The sequence below is a fragment of the Saccopteryx leptura genome, chromosome 6, assembly GCF_036850995.1.
Source record: "Saccopteryx leptura isolate mSacLep1 chromosome 6, mSacLep1_pri_phased_curated, whole genome shotgun sequence".
Lineage (NCBI taxonomy): Eukaryota > Metazoa > Chordata > Mammalia > Chiroptera > Emballonuridae > Saccopteryx > Saccopteryx leptura.
The window spans coordinates 166,710,991-166,729,403 of NC_089508.1; the positions used below are offsets into that span (position 1 = coordinate 166,710,991).

The following is an 18,413-nucleotide window of genomic DNA, read 5'->3' on the forward strand; positions in this document are numbered from 1 at the left end:
TCACTTTTATGTCCCACCTACGTATGGAATAATGCAGTTCCTGGTTTTTTCTGATTTACTTATTTCGCTTCGTATCATGTTATCAAGATCCCACCATTTTGCTGTAAATGTTCCGATGTCATCATTTCTTATGGCTGAGTAGTATTCCATAGTGTATATGTGCCACATCTTCTTTATCCAGTCATCTATTGATGGGCTTTTTGGTTGTTTCCATGTCCTAGCCACTGTGAACAATGCTGCAATAAACATGGGGCTGCATGTGTCTTTACATATCAGTGTTTCTGAGTTTTTGGGGTATATACCCAGTAGAGGGATTGCTGGGTCATAAGGTAGTTCTATTTTCAGTTTTTTGAGGAACCACCATACTTTCTTCCATAATGGTTGTACTACTTTACATTCCCACCAACAGTGTATGAGGGTTCCTTTTTCTCCACAGCCTCTCCAACATTTGTTATTACCTGTCTTGCTAATAATAGCTAATCGAACAGGTGTGAGGTGGTATCTCATTGCCGTTTTGATTTGCATTTCTCTAATAGCTAAAGAAGATGAGCATCTTTTCATATATCTGTTGGCCATTTGTATTTCTTCCTGGGAGAAGTGTCTGTTCATATCCTCTTCCCATTTTTTTATTGGATTGTTTGTTTGTTTGTTGTTGAGTTTTATGAGTTCTTTGTATATTTTGGATATTAGTCCCTTATCTGAGCTGTTCTTTGAAAATATCATTTCCCATTTAGTTGGCTTCCTGTTTATTTTGTTACCAGTTTCTCTTGCTGAGCAAAAACTTCTTAGTCTGATGTAGTCCCATTCATTAATTTTTGCCTTCACTTCTCTTGCCTGTGGAGTCAAATTCATAAAATGCTCTTTAAAAACCAGGTCCATGAGTTGAGTACCTATGTCTTCTTCTATGTACTTAATTGTTTCAGGTCTTATGTTTAGATCTTTGATCCATTTTGAGTTAATTTTTGTACAGGGGGAGAGACTGTAGTCCAGTTTCATTCTTTTGCATGTGGCTTTCCAGTTTTCCCAGCACCATTTATTGAAGAGGCTTTCTTTTCTCCATTGTGTGTTGTTGGCCCCTTTATCAAAAATTATTTGACTATATATATGTGGTTTTATTTCTGGACTTTCTATTCTGTTCCATTGGTCTGATTGTCTATTTTTCTGCCAATACCATGCTGTTTTGATTGTCGTGGCCCTAGAATAGAGTTTGAAGTCAGGTACTGTAATGCCCCCAGCTTCATTCTTTTTCTTTAGGATTGCTTTGGCTATTCGGGGTTTTTTATAGTTCCATATAAATCTGATGATTTTTTGCTCTATTTCTTTAAAAAATGTCATTGGAAGTTTGATGGGAATTGCATTAAATTTGTATATTGCTTTGGGTAATATAGCCATCTTGATATTTATTCTTCCTAGCCAAGAACAAGGTATATTCTTCCATCTCATTATATCTTTTTTGATTTCCCTTAACAATGGTTTATAGTTTTCATTATATAAGTCCTTTACATTCTTTGTTATGTTTATTCCTAAGTATTTTATTTTTTTTGTTGCAATCGTGAAGGGGATTATTCTTTTGAGTTCGTTCTCAATTGTTTCATTGTTGGCATATAGAAAGGCTATTGACTTCTGTATGTTAATTTTGTATCCTGTGACCTTACTGTATTGGCTTATTGTTTCTAGTAGTCTTTTTGTGGATTCTTTGGGGTTTTCGATGTATAGGATCATATCATCTGCAAAATGTGATACCTTTACTTCTTCTTTTCCGATATGGATGCCTTTTATTTCTTTGTCTTGTCTGATTGCTCTGGCTAGAACCTCTAGTACCACATTAAATAAGAGTGGAGAGAGTGGACAACCCTGTCTTGTTCCTGATTTAAGGGGGAAAGCCTTCAGTTTAGTGCCACTTAATATGATGTTAGCTGATGGTTTATCATATATGGCCTTTATCATGTTGAGATATTTTCCTTCTATACCCATTTTGTTGAGAGTCTTAAACATAAAATTGTGTTGTATTTTATCGAAAACCTTTTCTGCATCTATTGATAAGATCATGTGGTTTTTGTTCTTTGTTTTGTTGATACGGTGTATTACGTTAACCGTTTTACTTATGTTGAACCATCCTTGAGATTCTGGGATGAATCCCACTTGATCATGATGTATTATTTTTTTAATATGTTGTTGTATTCGATTTGCTAGGATTTTGTTTAGTATTTTAGCATCTGTATTCATTAGAGATATTGGTCTGTAGTTTTCTTTTTTTGTGCCATCCTTGCCTGGTTTTGGTATGAGGGTTATTTTGGCCTCATAAAATGTGTTTGGAAGTATTGCTTCTTCTTCAATTTTTTGGAAGACTTTAAGTAGAATAGGAACCAAGTCTTCTTTGAATGTTTGATAAAATTCGCTTGTATAGCTGTCAGGGCCTGGAATTTTATTTTTGGGGAGGTTTTTAATGGTTTTTTCTATTTCTTCTCTACTGATAGGTCTGTTTAGGCTTTCTGCTTCTTCTTGACTCAGTCTAGGAAGGTTGTATTGTTCTAGGAATTTATCCATTTCTTCTAGGTTGTTGAATTTAGTGGCATAAAATTTTTCATAGTATTCTACAATAATTCTTTGTATATCTACAGTGTCTGTGGTGATTTCTCCTCTTTCATTTTGGATTTTGTTTATATGAGTTCTTTTTCTTTTTTCCTTGGTAAGTCTTGCCAAGGGTTTGTCAATTTTGTTGATCTTTTCAAAGAACCATCTCCTTGTTCTATTAATTTTTTCTATAGATTTTCTGTTCTCTAATTCATTAATTTCTGCTCTGATTTTTATTATCTCCTTTCTTCAGCTGGTTTTGGGTTTTCTTTGTTCTTCTTTTTCTAGTTCCTTAAGGTGGGAAGTTAAGTGGTTCATTTGGGCTCTCTCTTGTTTGTTCATATATGCCTGAAGTGATATGAACTTCCCTCTTATCAATGCTTTTGCTGCATCCCATAGATTCTGATATGTCGTATTGTCATTTTCATTAGTCTGTATATATCTTTTGATCTCTGCACTTATTTCTTCTTTGACCCATTCATTTTTTAAAAGTATGTTGTTTAGTTTCCACATTTTTGTGGGATTTTTTTCCTCTTTTTTGCAGTTGAATTCTAGTTTCAAGGCTTTATGATCAGAAAATATGCTTGGTACAACTTTGATTTTTCTGAATTTGCTGATGTTGTTTTTGTGGCCCAACATATGGTCAATTCTTGAGAATGATCCATGTACACTGGAGAAAAATGTATACTCAGTCACTTTGGGATGAAATGTCCTGTAGATGTCTATCATATCCAGGTGCTCTAGTGTTTTGGTTAAGGCCACTATGTCTTTGTTGATTCTCTGTTTGGATGACCGATCTAGAGCTGTCAGCAGTGTATTGAGGTCTCCAAGTATGATTGTATTTTTGTCAGTTTTTGTTTTAAGATCAATAAGTAGCTGTCTTATATATTTTGGTGCTCCTTGGTTTGGTGCATATATATTAAGAATTGTTATGTCTTCTTGATTCAGTGTCCCCTTAGCCATTATGAAATGGCCATTTTTGTCTCTGAGTACTTTTCCTGTCTTGTAGTCAGCATTATCCGATATGAGTATTGCTACACCTGCTTTTTTTTGGATGTTATTTGCTTGGAGTATTGTTTTCCAGCCTTTCACTTTGAATTTGTTTTTATCCTTGTTACTTAGATGAGTTTCCTGTAGGCAGCATACAGTTGGATTTTCTTTTTTAATCCATTCTGCTACTCTGTGCCTTTTTATTGGTGAGTTTAATCCATTTACATTTAATGTAATTATTGACACTTGTGAGTTCCCTATTGCCATTTTATAGATTGCTTTCTGTTAGTTTTGTGTCTTGTTTGATCCTTCTCTTTCGTTTTTCTATCTTTTGTTTTTATTTGGTTGTATTCCATACATCTTTCCTCTGTTGCTATCTTTTTTATCTCATGTGCTTCTGTGGTGGTTTTTTCAATGGTGGTTACCTTTGAGTAATGAAAAGGGTCCCTACCCTGTTTATTGTAGCGAACTATTTTGTGAGTACTTTTGCACTCCATCGTCCTTTGCTACTGTTAATCTCCATCTTCTCCCCCTCTTTCTTTTTGTTGTTGTCACAGTTTAAATTTGGTTTTATTGTGTTCTTCTTGGAGCTTTTACTTGTGGCTCTGTTTTTTTTTTGTTCTTTGTATCTGATTGGAGAACCTCCTTTAGTAATTCCTGGAGTGGGGGTTTTCTGATGATAAATTCCCTCATCTTTTCTGTGTCTGTGAATGTTTTTATTTCTCCTTCATATTTGAAGGATAGCTTTGATGGGTATAGTATTCATGGCTGAAAGTTCCTCTCTTTCAGGACTTTAAATATTGGGGTCCACTCTCTTCTAGCTTGTAGAATTTCTGCTGAGAAATCCGGAGATAATCTAATGGGCCTTCCTTTATATGTTGTGTTCTTCTTTTCCCTGGCTGCCTTGAGAATTTTTTCTTTGCTGTTGGTTTGTGTCAATTTCATTATGATATGCCTTGGAGTAGGTTTGTTGGGGTTAAGAAAACTCGAAGTTCTGTTTGCTTCTTGAACTTGAGGCTTTAGTTCTTTCCACAGGCTTGGGAAGTTCTCATCTATTATTTGTTTGAGTATGTTCTCCATTCCATTTTCTCTCTCTTCTCCCTCTGATATACCTATTATTCTTATGTTATTCTTTTTGATGGAGTCAGATAATTCTTGTAGGGCTATCTCATTTTTTTAAATTTTTGAGTCTCTTTCTTCTTCTCTCTGTTGTGCCTCAAGTTGCTTGTCTTCTATTTCACTAATCCTCTCTTCTATCTGACCTGTTCTGTTAGCTAAGCTTGTTACTTTGTTTTTTAGCTCGTGAATTGAGTTTTTCATCTCTGTTTGATTTTTTTTTATAGTTTCAATTTCCTTGGACATATATTCTTTGTGTTCATTGAGTTGTTTTCTGAGCTCCCTAAATTGCCTTTCTGTGTTTTCTTGTATATCTCGGAGGATTTTTAGGATTTCTATCTTGAATTCTCTGTCATTTAGCTCCAAGGTTTCCAATATATTAAATTTTGTCTCCATAGATTTTTCCTCATCTAGCTGTGTTACCTCTCTTTCTTTTGTATCCATGATATTCGATTTTCTCTTCCTTAATGGCATCTGAGGGTGGTTTTGTTAATAGTATTAATGAGATTTAATAAAGAATAAAAAGTTAAAAAAATAAAAAATCAAAGAGTTGTTTTTTTAAAAAAAATTAATAATGAAATAAAGAAAAATAAAATAAAATAAAAATTTTAAAAAAAGGAAATTATTTTCCCCCTCCTTTATTCCTCTCCTCTCCTCTCTCCTCTTTCTTGAGAAAATCTTATGGTGAACTGTGAATTATAACAAGCAATGCCTGTAATGGAGGGCCTGAGTTGGGGAAAAGTAATAAAGGGGCAAAAAAAAGAAAAAAAGAAAAAAAAGAAAAAAGAAGGGGATATGGACCCACAGAAAGCAAATAAGGAAAAAATTTGGGTCAAGAATAAAATGATTTGCTTTTAGGTGTTGGTTGTCTAAGAGTTATGATAAGAGGAATAAGAGGAAAACAGAAAAATTGGGGGACAAATTAAAAAATTACTATTGTATTTAGTGGAACAATAACTAGATAAAATGGAGAGCCAGGGATGGGAGCACTGCTAGTGAGTTAAAAAGGTGAAGTAAAAACCCCCCAAAATGCCACTAACATAAGTTTGAGTCCCAGATAAGATAATTTGTTTGTTATTGAGGTTTGAATGAGAGGAGATGTAAAGGAGAAAGGAAGAAACTAATATAGAGGGAGAAAAGAAAGAGAGAGAGAAAAAAAGAGAGAACCACTAAAAGAAGAAAAAAGAAAAAAGAGGAGAGAGAGAGAGAGAGAGAGAGGGAGAGAGAGAGTTAAGGGTTTTGGAGTGCAACCCTCATAGAGAGAAAGGAAGAGGAAAGAAAAGATAATGGGAGATGTAACACTTATGGGTAGTGTAGTTCAAGGAGAGGAGAGAGTAAGACCGGCAGAGAGTTAATCGGCCAAATTGGAGGAGGAAAAAAAAAAATATCAAGAATGAAGATAAGAGAAACAAACGAACAAATATAATAAAATGGGATAGGTTATAAAGTCTGCAGATTATTCTTGATTTTGAGAGGTTATCTTCTTGCTTTTTCTTTTCTCTCCCTCTTCCTGGTCGGTTACTCTGTACCCCGGGTTCTGCCCCTTTGGCACGCTCAGGTAGAGGTTTGCAGTTGATAAGTCTCTATGGCAATGTCATGTATTGTGCTTTAGTCTCGTTGGCAGTCGAGGCTCATTAGCATTTATAGGCTCTGACAGTGAGAGAGTCCGTGTTCCTGGAGCCTTTCTCCTAGTCTTTCCTTCCTCAATTAGTAGCCTGATAATCCAGCTATGGGGTTGCTGCTGCCTCTGCCTGGATAGTAAGAGGCTCAAAGAGCTGGCAACTCCCCACTCTATTTCCACTCAGCACAGGGCTCTGGGTAAGGCTCAGTCAGTCAGAGCTGCTAGCATAATCAGGTGGGGTTTCCGCCCTCTCAAAGACCTCTGGCTCTGCCACTCTGTCCGGTAACACAGGCGGGCGCCCACTTCCGGGGCACTTGGAGGAAACTCTCGCTCACTATCTGCACGCGCAGACCAGGATATCCGGCCAGCAGTCTCACGCTCTGAGTGAAACCCCCAACCGCTTGGAAAAATTGCAGCGTTGGAATTGGCTCTCACTCCGTCCCCGTGTGCGGCTTTTGCAAGGCGCTGGGGCGGTCTGAGATTCCGCTTTGGCCCACACAAAGGCCCCTGACTCTGCCCCTCTGTGCAATAACACGGGCGCGCACTGCCGAGGCACTCGGAGGAATCTCTCGCTCACTATCTGCGCGCGCAAACCAGGATATGAGGCCGGCCGCGTTTCCCTCTGAGTGAAACCCCCACCAGCACGGAAAATTTCCACCGTTGGAATTAGTTCTTGCTCCCTCCCATGCGCGGCTTTCCCAGGGCGCTGGGGCTGCCCAGAGATTCTGCTTTCGGCCCACAGAAAGGCGTCTGACTCTGCCTCTCTGTGGGGTAACACGGGCACCCGCTCCCGGGGCTTAGGAAGAAATCTCTCGCCCACTAACTGCGCGCGCGCCGACCAGGAGATCGGGTAAAATGGCTGCCCCGCTTGTCTTTCTTTGTTTGGGTTTGGCGCGAGTGTTAGCTTGTATTGCCCGGGTTGCCACAGGATCAGTTTTTCCTCGGCTTGGATCTCCGTGCCACAGCCTGATTCGGCCGTTTGTGCCATGGCCTGGATCTATTCACCCCCTTTGCCCGCCTCAGTTTCTATATTCAGTTACCAGAGAAAGCCGCCCTGTTTAGGTTAGTGAGGAAGGCGGAGCATTTCTTACTCCCTATTTCCTTCGGGGTTTGGTTATATATTTAGCCAATTTTTTACTCGACCATACCTTCGGGTGTATTGCGAAGCATCTGGAGGCTCCAAGTATAGGTTTTTCTGTTTCTGGTTGAAGATCTTGTTGAATTTTGGGGGAGATTTATCAGTATCGCTTCCTACCCCATCATTACTCTGACGTCATCCCTCTTTCTATTTTTTTTAACCAGGAAGATCACTAGAAGTTTAGATTTGCATTTACCAATAAACCATAGATTGTAGTGTTGTGAATTTTCCCTCCTTTGAGAATTATATCACATAGTGGTTGGTTGTTGAAAATTCATTAAGCAGTATTAGGAAATATATCTTAATTAAGTGGCAAGGGGCTTCTTTTCCTGTGCTCAGCACATACCTCAGACACTGCTGACTGCTACCAGGGTGGCCCTGGTTGACCTGAAGAATGATGGTGGGATGTGACACGCTCTACCCATCAGGAAGAGCAACAACACTTCATCCTTCATTCAGTCACTTTCAGTTTTTTCCAGTGGATGGGGGAAGGGACGAAGTTGACACTTTAATCCCTCAAGCCTATTAGTATTTTAAAATATCTCTAGTAGAACATTCTCAGGATATGGTATGTCTCCATCAAAAAGGACAGAGACTCTGTTTCAAAAGTGACCTGGATTTGAATTCATAATTTGCCACTTGTCAACTTTAGAACTTTGGATTAGATAGTGAGCCACTTTGAGCTATAGTTTTCCCTTCCTTAAAAAGGAAAGACGAACAACGTCCACTAATAGGATTATTTTGAAGATTATATTAGTTAAAGTGGTGAGCAAAAGTAACAGGCATGTAGGACATCCTCAACAAATAAACTCTGTTATTATGCTAAGCTTCTGGTTTGGGAGGGAAAGGTATTACCTTATATAACACCACTATATAAAACCACTGGAATTACCATGTATAACAGGTGGCAAGAACACCTTAGTATGTCTCTTGAGAGTATTAGTCAAATTTGTTGGGACTAGTGTAGCACAGATGCTACCATTCCAGAGAAGAAACAACCCACCTATAAATTAGCTTAGTAAAGTAATAGTGTTTGCCCCCCAGCCAAAGCACTGGCCCACATTAGTGATAGAATTAAACAAGGACTTAGCGGATGACAAAAGCAGATTAGACAGCTATTAACTGTGTTCATATAAATGTTATGTAGTGTTGAAGACTCTTATCATAAATAACCAAAATTAGCTCCCACTAGGTTAAGCAAGAAGAGCATTTCTTGGATCATAAAATTATAAGCCTAGGAATGGGGCTGATATGAGACGCTGTTAGATGTAGAGCTCTGTCTCTTGACTGTTTCTCAGGTTCACCTGTTCTGCTTGGCTTCTCTCTACACGAATGTTCTCCAGCTCCTCCTAGCTTAGCAACCTCCCACACCATAGAGCATATATTACCCATAAGTCCTAGAGTCACAGTCACAACGAGGACTCTTATTCATCCAGCTAGGATCTCATGCCCATGCCTAAATCATCCACTTTGGTTGGGAGGTGAGAAGTTCAAATATGGGCCATAGGTGCTCTCTTTGTGGCTAAGCAGGGTACCGTGCTTGACCGATGCTTCAGGACAACACGGCATAAAGAAGGAGCAGTTCTCTAAAGGAAAAGAAGGGTGTGCTAGTAATTGCATGTGCATTTTATTCTAGGAGGCAAAGAACTTTAGGTGCTGATTGAGAGGAGTTGTTGGGGACTTGTTTTCTGGGGGCCCCATTCAAGTTTATGAGAAATGGGTGAAGAAAATTGAAAATGGGCGTGGCCAAGATGAAGAGGTCATGGTGAGAAAAGGGGTGGGCCACAGAACGTCCCTATGGAATGGGCAAATGAGAACTTCTGAGCAGGAGTCATCGAGTACGCTCTTAGCTGCAGAATGCCGAGACTAAGAGGAAGAACTACTACAATAAAGAGGAAGAAAGCAGGAAAAGGGCAAAAAGGACCGGAAAATGAATTCAGTGTCATCAGGAAACACTTAAAGGAGCAAGGCTGCAGACCAGGAAGTCAAAATTCACGATTTCCTGCCTTACACATGCTATGGCGTGGCTGCATTTAGCTAGCGACTCCGCAGGTGAAAACCACGCCTCACAAACTGGAAAACTCTGTGAATAGAGTCTAGGACCTGAATGGTTAGGAAAGTTAATTTTTACTTAAGGTGTTATCATGCTTTTAGGGTTTTTTTTTTTTTGTACATATCAATACATAATTATGAGTGATGATTGATGAAAAAATACATATATGTACATATGATATGTATGTATACATATGCAATTTCTCAATGCTGGGTAGGTCTGTGAATTTTGCCTTTATCTCTGTCACCCAGAATGTTTTTCTCACATGCATATGAAATGTCTAGTGTTATACTGAACTATTTTCCATTCTCATGACCTTTGTGTCTAATCCTTTTATCCCCCTTTTGTACACGCTCTGAAAAAAATCACTGTCTCTATACATCGTTTGTTCATTCTCCCGTTCATTTATCCTGCAGCTATTTCCTGAGCTCCGACCCTGTGCCCGGAACCCTGACCTCCTGTGCCCTGGAGTGTGCATTAGAATTCAGAAAGGGACAAACACAGGCTCTAAGGTCTAGTGTGGGGAACAGACACTAGACAAATAAACTATAATCACATGTGGTAGAGGTTGGGCAGGAGATAGATAGGTAAGTCCCCCTGAGAAAGTGACACCGAAGCCCGGGAGCTAAACAGGTGAGAATCGGGAGAATAAGTGTTGTTGACAGAGAAAGAGCGCGTGTAAAACCCTACCGTATGTGAAAGGGCAGTGGGGCAGGAACGAGGCAGGCGCTGTTTTCTTTCATTTCTATTTCCCAGCTCTTCCATTCAAACACGAGTTCCCGCAGGTCAAGAGCTGCATCTTAAACCTTTTCTTTTGCACCCCGGGCAGCGTGAGTGTGCTGTCAACAAGCCATCATCTCTCAGCGCCACACCCAGCCTGTCTACTGTGCCACTGGGGTGGGATTCAGCCAGTCACACCTTTCATTTGTCCAGGGGGCTTCCTGTTAGGTTCTATCCCTGGGCCTTCCGTGAGACAGGAGGCCGGGAAGGGGTCCCTGTTGGCTCTCTGCTCATCAGCTTCAACCCAGCTTTGATTCATCCCAGAAACAGTTGGTCCCAGTTTCCAATTTTTTTCTGTAATCCCCAGAGTCAGAACCTCTCAGAGATATCAACACCAGCAGCCTGGGTCCCCTCCACAGGATACCTCTTGCAAGCTTCTGGGTCCTAATAACCCATCTGCTTCTGTCTCCCTGGCCCTAAGGATGGCAGGAAGTTGTCTTCTGCCATCATTATCTTTGTCTCTTCAAGGTCACCTTCTTGCATGTTTACTCCTCCAGTTCTATTTAACCAATTCCTCATATTAAATTCTCCCTGTTAAGGTACCAGGCAGAGTGTTTTCCTGGCTGGTCCTGACTTCTGCATAAACGGTTTAACTGTCTCAAACATACCCAAACTTGCCCCCTCTTAATGAGGGGCCCCAGCTGGGCCCATCCAAAGCCCAATGTCCACAAAGGAAAAAGGTCAACCACAAGCAAAAAATGACTGTCAAATTTGAAGGGGGCTTTTGCTCAGGAGCCTGCCTAGGCTGCCTACTCCCAGTCTGCACTCTGCAATATCTTTTCCAAGGTTAGCAGAATTAGAAAAACACCAATTTGGCCGTTATTGACTTTTCAACCGGGATTCTAAGAAAGTCTTTCAGCAGCCCCCATAAATTAGATCTGGCCACCTCGCTCCCAGTCGGGCGGGCTGCCGCATCGTTGACAGGAAGGCAGGGCAAGCAGTTTTCCCAGCTGCTGCTGTCAGAGCTGTGCGCTGTGTTCCCAATGGCCAGCAAGTGGGTAGAATGCAGAGCTGCCTCTTTTAAAAATGCATAAGCACTTTGTGAGTTTGCTAAGTCATGTTTTGCTCAGCTCGGCTTGAATTTTTTATAGGGGAGAGACATTTTATAGGCTTTCCTCTTTTACTTCTTCTTGCTCAGTAAGGACTTCCCCAGTTGGGGGTATTGTGGAAATACAGCTTGCTTGATCAGTCCTCAGTATTTCTAAGTTGTAAAATGTTGGAAGATTTGGCCTCTAAAGACTTGGGGCAATTGAGTTCCCTGCCCTCCCCCCATGTAATCCAAACTACAAATTCTTCCCGACTCTGGGTTTAAATTTAATTGATGCACCTTCAAGTAAAGTTTTATCTTAAAAGACTCATCTGTTTGTGAAATTGTGAGCACTGCACTACAGGGGACCTTCCTTCCAAAACTGTCCCCTGGTCACACACTGTGTGCCAGACACAGTACCTCTTGTGGTTATTCTCGCTCCCTCACCAAAGTCAAGCATTGCTAAATGTACAACATACATCGTCCTGACGAGTCCAGCTCTAGCATCAGTGTCCTTCCTGACATGATGCTCTAACCGGACCCGAGAACTGGTGAAAACATACTAATCGTATCTCACAGGGCCCTGTTTGTTTTGTGCATGTAGACGGTGGAACAAATGGGTACGAATGAATGGAATGCTTATTAGATGCCACGTACCATGAAATGCTTTTTCTTTTCTTAGAGAGAGACAGACAGAAAGATTGACAGAACCAGACAGATAGGAAGGGTGAGTGACGAGAAGCCTCAGTTCATTGTGTGGCATCTTAGTTGTTCATTGATTACTTTCTCATATGTGTCTTGACCATGGGGGGGGGGGCTCCAGCAGACCGAGTAACCCCTTGCTCAAGCCAGCGACCTTGGGCTTCAAGCCAGTGATTATGGAGTTATGTCTATGATCCCACGCTTAAGCCAGTGACCTTGGGTTTTGAACCTGGGTCCTCAGCATCCCAGGCCAATGCTCTCTCCACTGCACCATTGCCTGGTCAGGTATGAAATACCTTTGCATTAAATATCTCACTTAGTTTTTCTAAAACCCCAATGAGGAAGATGCTATTAATCTTATTTTTCAGATAAGGGAACTGAGGCACAGAGTGGTAAAGTAATTTATCCAAGCTGACAAATTGTGAGTTCTAACTCTGCAGTCTGAAATATGTCCTGCTCTGTTGTCAAGCTGATACAATTCAACATATGTGTTTGGCTCATTCATTCATTCATGCATTCATTCATCAAGCATTTAGCAAATCTGTATTATGTGCTAGATACCAAAAGTGATGTAACAGCCAACGAAGTCAACAATAGTTTATTTTAACATGAGGTAGAGCTATTAGTTTCTTTGACAAGTAAGTAGTTAAGAAACCTGAAAAGGCAATAAATTATTTGCTTTTTTAATATCAATAAATCAGACTTTTCTTGGAATGAAATGGTGTTCTCCCCACATCTGGCTAATCAATTGTATCCTATTTTCTCCTCAAATGGAGAGGGTTATTATAGTCAGTATTGAAACTTCAGCAAATTGGGAGCAAAAGTATGTTGCAATTTCCACACTTACCAGGACTGGTGTGCAGTCGGTGGGACTGCAGGGACAAACATGTCCTGTACCCACATGCATGTTACATCTACGTTCTGTTTACAAACCTCTGTCTGTGGTTAGGTTCTTGGAAATAGGGTAGTCAGACAGACAGTGCTTCCAGAAAAAAATGGGTAGTTATCTCCTCACATTTGATTTTTTTTTTTCAAATTTCACTATAATTTGTCACACAGCACCCCTGGCTGGACTACGTTAATCCCATCTTCCTTGATTTCAATATAATATATAGACTTCGGAAGCCATCTTATGAATTATCTTGCCAGAACGGTAAAACATTCAAATGATCTCATAAAATATTGAAGCATGTGGTAGTATAACAGGCTTCCCTAAAATTAACTTGTTCAATTTCCCTTTAAGAGTGATAGTGCCTAGAATAAGTGGAAAGTAATACTTCCCTTTGCCTGGAAGCTGGAGGATCCCACTGACATTTATATCCATTATCTTCTAGCAGTTGAGGAAGGAAGTAGGCACGTCTGTGCCAGGTGCTCGGCTTGGACACCGCTGGAGGGCGGCATGCAAGTTGACCACGGGAACACACAAGGCTCTTTTGCATGATGGTGTTTGTGTTGTCAAGTGGCTTTTGGAAGAGCTGCAGGTTTCTGTCCGAGTCCACTGACTGGAATGACTTGCCCATGGGGGAAGGTGTCTCTTGGGCAGAGAACCCAGGGTTTGCATTTCTATTGGTTCAGCAGGTTCATGTCCAAAATATTTTGCCTTCTTGTTTTAGTGTCATAGGAAGGAATATCCCAGCATTTATTTCTTCCCCTTCCTTCTGTTTGCCTCTCTTCCTCTTCTTTCTTTTTTAAGGTTCATTTCTTTTCTAAAAGGATCAAAGTAGATCAATCCTGGGTTGATGGGATTGACCCAAGTCATGGAGCCATTTCTCCATCGAGCGATATTAGAATGGGGATGGCCGGGTTTGGAGAGGCAGAGGTAGATCCTCCTTCTAAGGGAGAAAATCAGCCCTTCAAAATCCAGGCTGGCAGACAGCAGCCATTTCCCAGTGCGTTACACTCAGTCACCAGCTGGTACTCATGAAATGGTCTCCATCACATGGAAGACATTTATCTGAAATATACGGGCTATCTAGGACGTTAGTATTGTGGTGGTTCACTTTGTCTAATTGGATTGGCGCACTTCATTTGATGGGTGTATAAGTACAATGATTACTCAGTCATGAGTTTATGTTAGAGGTACCCTAGGAGTTGTGATTCATGAGACTTTTGTGTTTTACTCTCTCTTAAAAACTGTATGAGGATAAGTTGCTATAAATAGTTTTGTAAAGGACAGGCATTGTACCAGACAACAGCACGTAACTTTTTGTATAGTATCCATTCTAGGTTTCCTCAACTTTGACCATATTTGAAAACGGCAATGAAATGGAATCTTATTATAAAGTAACTAACTCATTTGTGAAAATAAGATATAGTGCATATCAATATTGGATCTCCTATAAAACACGTAATGATATTACATTATCCTTACCCCCAATATTATTATCATAAAGGGGCTTTGTGTCCCTTTAATTTTTTATAGCTTAAGGGCAGTGAACTATATGCAGTGCATGGTGTATAATATATGATCAGTATGTAGTATTGGGTTCATGACTCTACGAAGCTGGGAGCCATGACTGATATATTTAGGAAATTGCTTTGTGCCTTAATTGTGGATTTGCTAGTTCAGGGTATCACCAACTATATATCTAAAAAATGACTCTGCCTCCAAATTACAGGATTCAGTGCCAGGAGTCAAGACTCAGGGAAAGAGGGAGAGAAGAACTTATACTGGCTTAAATGGAAAGTCCAGGTAGTGCTAGTTTCAGGTATGGCTAGATCCAGGCACTTAAAAGTCATTATGTGAATAGTCTTTTGTTGAATTTGTACACTGTTCCTTGGGATTACAACAACAGATACTTCACTGTGCTTACCTTAGAGAGCTCATGATGTGGTAGCTGAAATGAAGAAAAAAGAGTTCTAACGAATGTAATGTGTGCAACAATAGACACTTACAAAATAAAAATCATCATAGAGAGGGAAAAACTTGGCAAATATTTCTGAGGAGAGGTAAACAAGGACTTCACTGCAAATTTTAACCTTGAACACTGTTTTGAAGGAAAAGTAGGAATCTTACAGACAGGCAAGTTGAAGAAAAGTGGTTAGTTACCGTGGATGTCGTATTTGGGAGATACGCATTAGAAACCTCGCTCTGCCACTTACAAATTGAGCAAACTATAGCAAGTTGCTTGAACTCTCAGGGTCTTAGTTTCCAAGTATGGAGCTACTGAGTTCATAGAATTGCCATGAGGATCCGATGAGTTGATGAGTGCACAGAGCTTATGTGGGGGCTGACATAGTCAGTCTTCCCTGATTGACAGCTGTCATTCAACTTGTATAGAAGACCCCACAGTACCTGACTGCTATCATAAGAGCTTTGAATTCGGGTTTAACATCAGTCACAGTAAAACTGGCTAGCATTGATTGAGTGCTTACTATATACTATTCTGCACTTCATTCAGAACTTCATTCAACTTAGCTAAATCCTCCCTGCAACTCCACATAGTGGGAGAACCATTATCCTCATCTCACAGGTCAGGAAACTGAAGCTTTGAGAATTTAAGGGGTCTGCCAACATAACCAGGTTATAAATGGTATAGCTGAGTACCCTTACCCAGGGCTATCTGACTGCAGTGCTCGGGTGTAAGCATATACTATATTTCCCCGTACACAGCACGCCATTATTAACCTCCTCCCTCTATGGACTTAGATGCTGGGTGCCTTTTCTGGGCGCCACACCACTTCTTCTAAAGACAGGGCTGTGGATGCTCGTGTTGTGTGTATGTATGTGTGTGTGTTTTCTGGTGTTATGCTACTCCGGGCATTAATGGCTTGGTTCCTATGCTTCCTTGCAGGTGAGCCTTCTAGGTGGTCATCCTCGCATTGTGATTGCTGCTGCAAGAACGGCAAAGGTGACAAAGAAGGGGAGAGCGGCACGTCCTGCAATGACCTCTCCACCTCCAGCTGCGACAGCCAGTCCGAGGCCAGCTCTCCCCAGGAGACGGTCATCTGCGGGCCGGTGACACGCCAGACCAACATCCAGACTCTGGACCGCCCCATCAAGAAGGGCCCCGTGCAGCTGCTCCAACAGTCCGAGATGCGGCGGAAGAGCGATCTGCTCCGGACTCTGACTTCCGGCTCCAGGGAGTCGAACATGAGCAGCAAAAAAAAAGCTATTAAGGAAAAGCTCTCCATTGAGGAAGAACTGGAGAAATGCATCCAGGATTTCCTCAAGATCAAAATTCCAGACCGGTTCCCTGAGAGGAAGCACCCTTGGCAATCTGAGCTGTTACGGAAGTATCACCTATAGGGCAGGGCTGCGGGTGGGAGCGGAAACACCTGTAAGCGTTTGGAAATCAGCCTCCTATGAGAAATTCATATTTGCAAAGAACAACAACCAACAATACACGTTTGTTAGAACACAACGCCCATTGATATACTACTGCCTATTTACCTAATTCACCTTAACACGTAAATCCACAGGGTAGATATCTTTCCAGATGTGGAAGTATAAGAAAATCTTTTTTTGTTTATTTGTTTGTTTGTTTGTTAAGTTGGTCCCATGTGCTGAGTATCTTACATATAATGAGAACCAGCTCCATGAGGGTAGCTGAGAGGCCTTGGGGATCATTTATCTCAAACTGGTTTTTCTCTGTCTTCTATCTCCCTCCTTTGAATGAGAACATGGTAGAGAGAGATCTAGCCTAGTGGCACATGGTAGAGAGAGATCTAGCCTAGTGGCATATGTTTGGTTTTTTAATTTTCCTTTTCCTTTTGTTTATGGGAGAAGTGGGTGGGGTGGCTGATTTATATGACTTTTTACTCAAATCTATTATGTGCCAGTTTATATTGACTCCGTATGCATGAGGATTTGTGCGACACAAGTACAACCAAGTATGTATACACACACACACACACACACACATGTGCACGGGCCCCCAGGGTTTGGGCACCCCACGGAGTGTGCCCTGCTCCCGGCAGCATTCTCTCAGAACACCCAGACCCAGGAACCTCTGCTCTTCCCTTCAAACCCTCTGGGAAGACTTCCCAGCCTCTCTTGGCAACACGTTCTAATATTGAATAACACTCCTCAGTAAGAAATCAGGTTCCTTATTTTGAAATTAACACCCTCAGGCTCCATTGGACTGTGTTGCTCTTTCTCTGTGATCAGAAAAAGAGAGAGAGAGAGAGAAGAGCTAGTGAAACACTTTTTTTTTGTATTAAACAAACACTCATATCCAGAAAAATCACTACTAAGTGGCCCCACACTCAGCATTCTCTACCTTGAGCTGGGCATTCTCAGTGTTCAGACTTCTCGCTGCCCGTGTTTAATGGTGTGGACTGTCCACATAATGTGCATTAAATTCTCCATTCCCACGTGGTTGTGGAAGTGAGAGCACCACAGAGTTCACGCTTGACTCAGGGTCCAGCCCTTTGTTCATTGAAGAGAGAATTGTATTCACATCTTCTAATAGTAGTAACTTTTTAAAGCTACAGTGCTACATTGTTAATTTCTGGTAGCCAGCTGTGTTTGCCTTTCGGATTCTGGGAGTTGGCTGTGTCCATACCAGGACTGGCTATCATTTCTCTCATGTCTGAACAACCCAACTAGATAAATGAGCTTCAAAATTGAGGCTTTGGCTTTCCAAACTATCTTTCTTGATTACATCTTGACCTTTATAGACACAGCCAAAAAGAAACTGTTAATAGCCATCCAGCCATGTGACTCTGTAATCTATTCATTTACCAATAGCTCTTTTGTAGACTTGTGGTCAATGAAGATTAACTACCAGGTTTTATTTTAGCATTCTAAATGCATTTCAGTGGGAATTGAAAAGATAATTTGTCAATCATTATTTTTGTGCCAAAGACTCCTGATTTTTTTTCAGTTGTGTGTGTGTGTGTGTGTGTACGTGTTGGTACCACAGGTAACAAAGGCAACGGGATGGTGTCCACAGGAGGAAAAGCTAATGACCAGTTGCTTCTTTTTGAAATCTTTCACTGATGCATATTTATTATGTAAGAGGTTCTTTCTTGATTCCTGTCATTAGTACCCATTAGGACACGGACATCTTTCTGAATTGTACTTCTTGCCTTTACGCCTGTGCGACAGACTCAGCCAATGTTTTCTTGTTGTGATGATTTGAATAGAGTTTAAAGTTTTACCTAAGTGAAAAAGAAAGTTCATTGGGGAGTTGAGTTGTCAAGAGAATGATAATTTATGAATTCAAGTGGTTTTCTTTTATGTATTAATATATTATATTAGAAGACATTTGATCTTAACTATAACATAGGTTTGTAAAGCCAACAAATGTCTTACCTCTTTTCAGTTCAGTGTTTCTTAGCACCACATCAAAATACCATCCAGCTAATGCTAGAAGATCCTGGAAAGAATCACGGAACTTAATACATCAAAGGGAAGTTGAATTTGATGAAGAGAACCTCAAAACTTATTTTAGTCAAATGATTCCTG

General features: G+C 40.7%; 1 protein-coding gene across 1 annotated transcript in view; it reads left to right on the top strand.

Moving 5' to 3' along the window:
* The window catches only part of KCTD16 (potassium channel tetramerization domain containing 16), a 255,602-nt gene extending 238,185 nt beyond the window's left edge, over nt 1-17,417 (top strand). Inside the window, exon 3 of the mRNA XM_066342224.1 lies at nt 15,796-17,417. Coding sequence (XP_066198321.1) covers nt 15,796-16,250 — 455 coding nt within the window. The 3' untranslated portion in view covers nt 16,251-17,417. The remainder of the gene's footprint in view (nt 1-15,795) is intronic.
* Nucleotides 17,418-18,413: the final 996 nt, after the last annotated feature.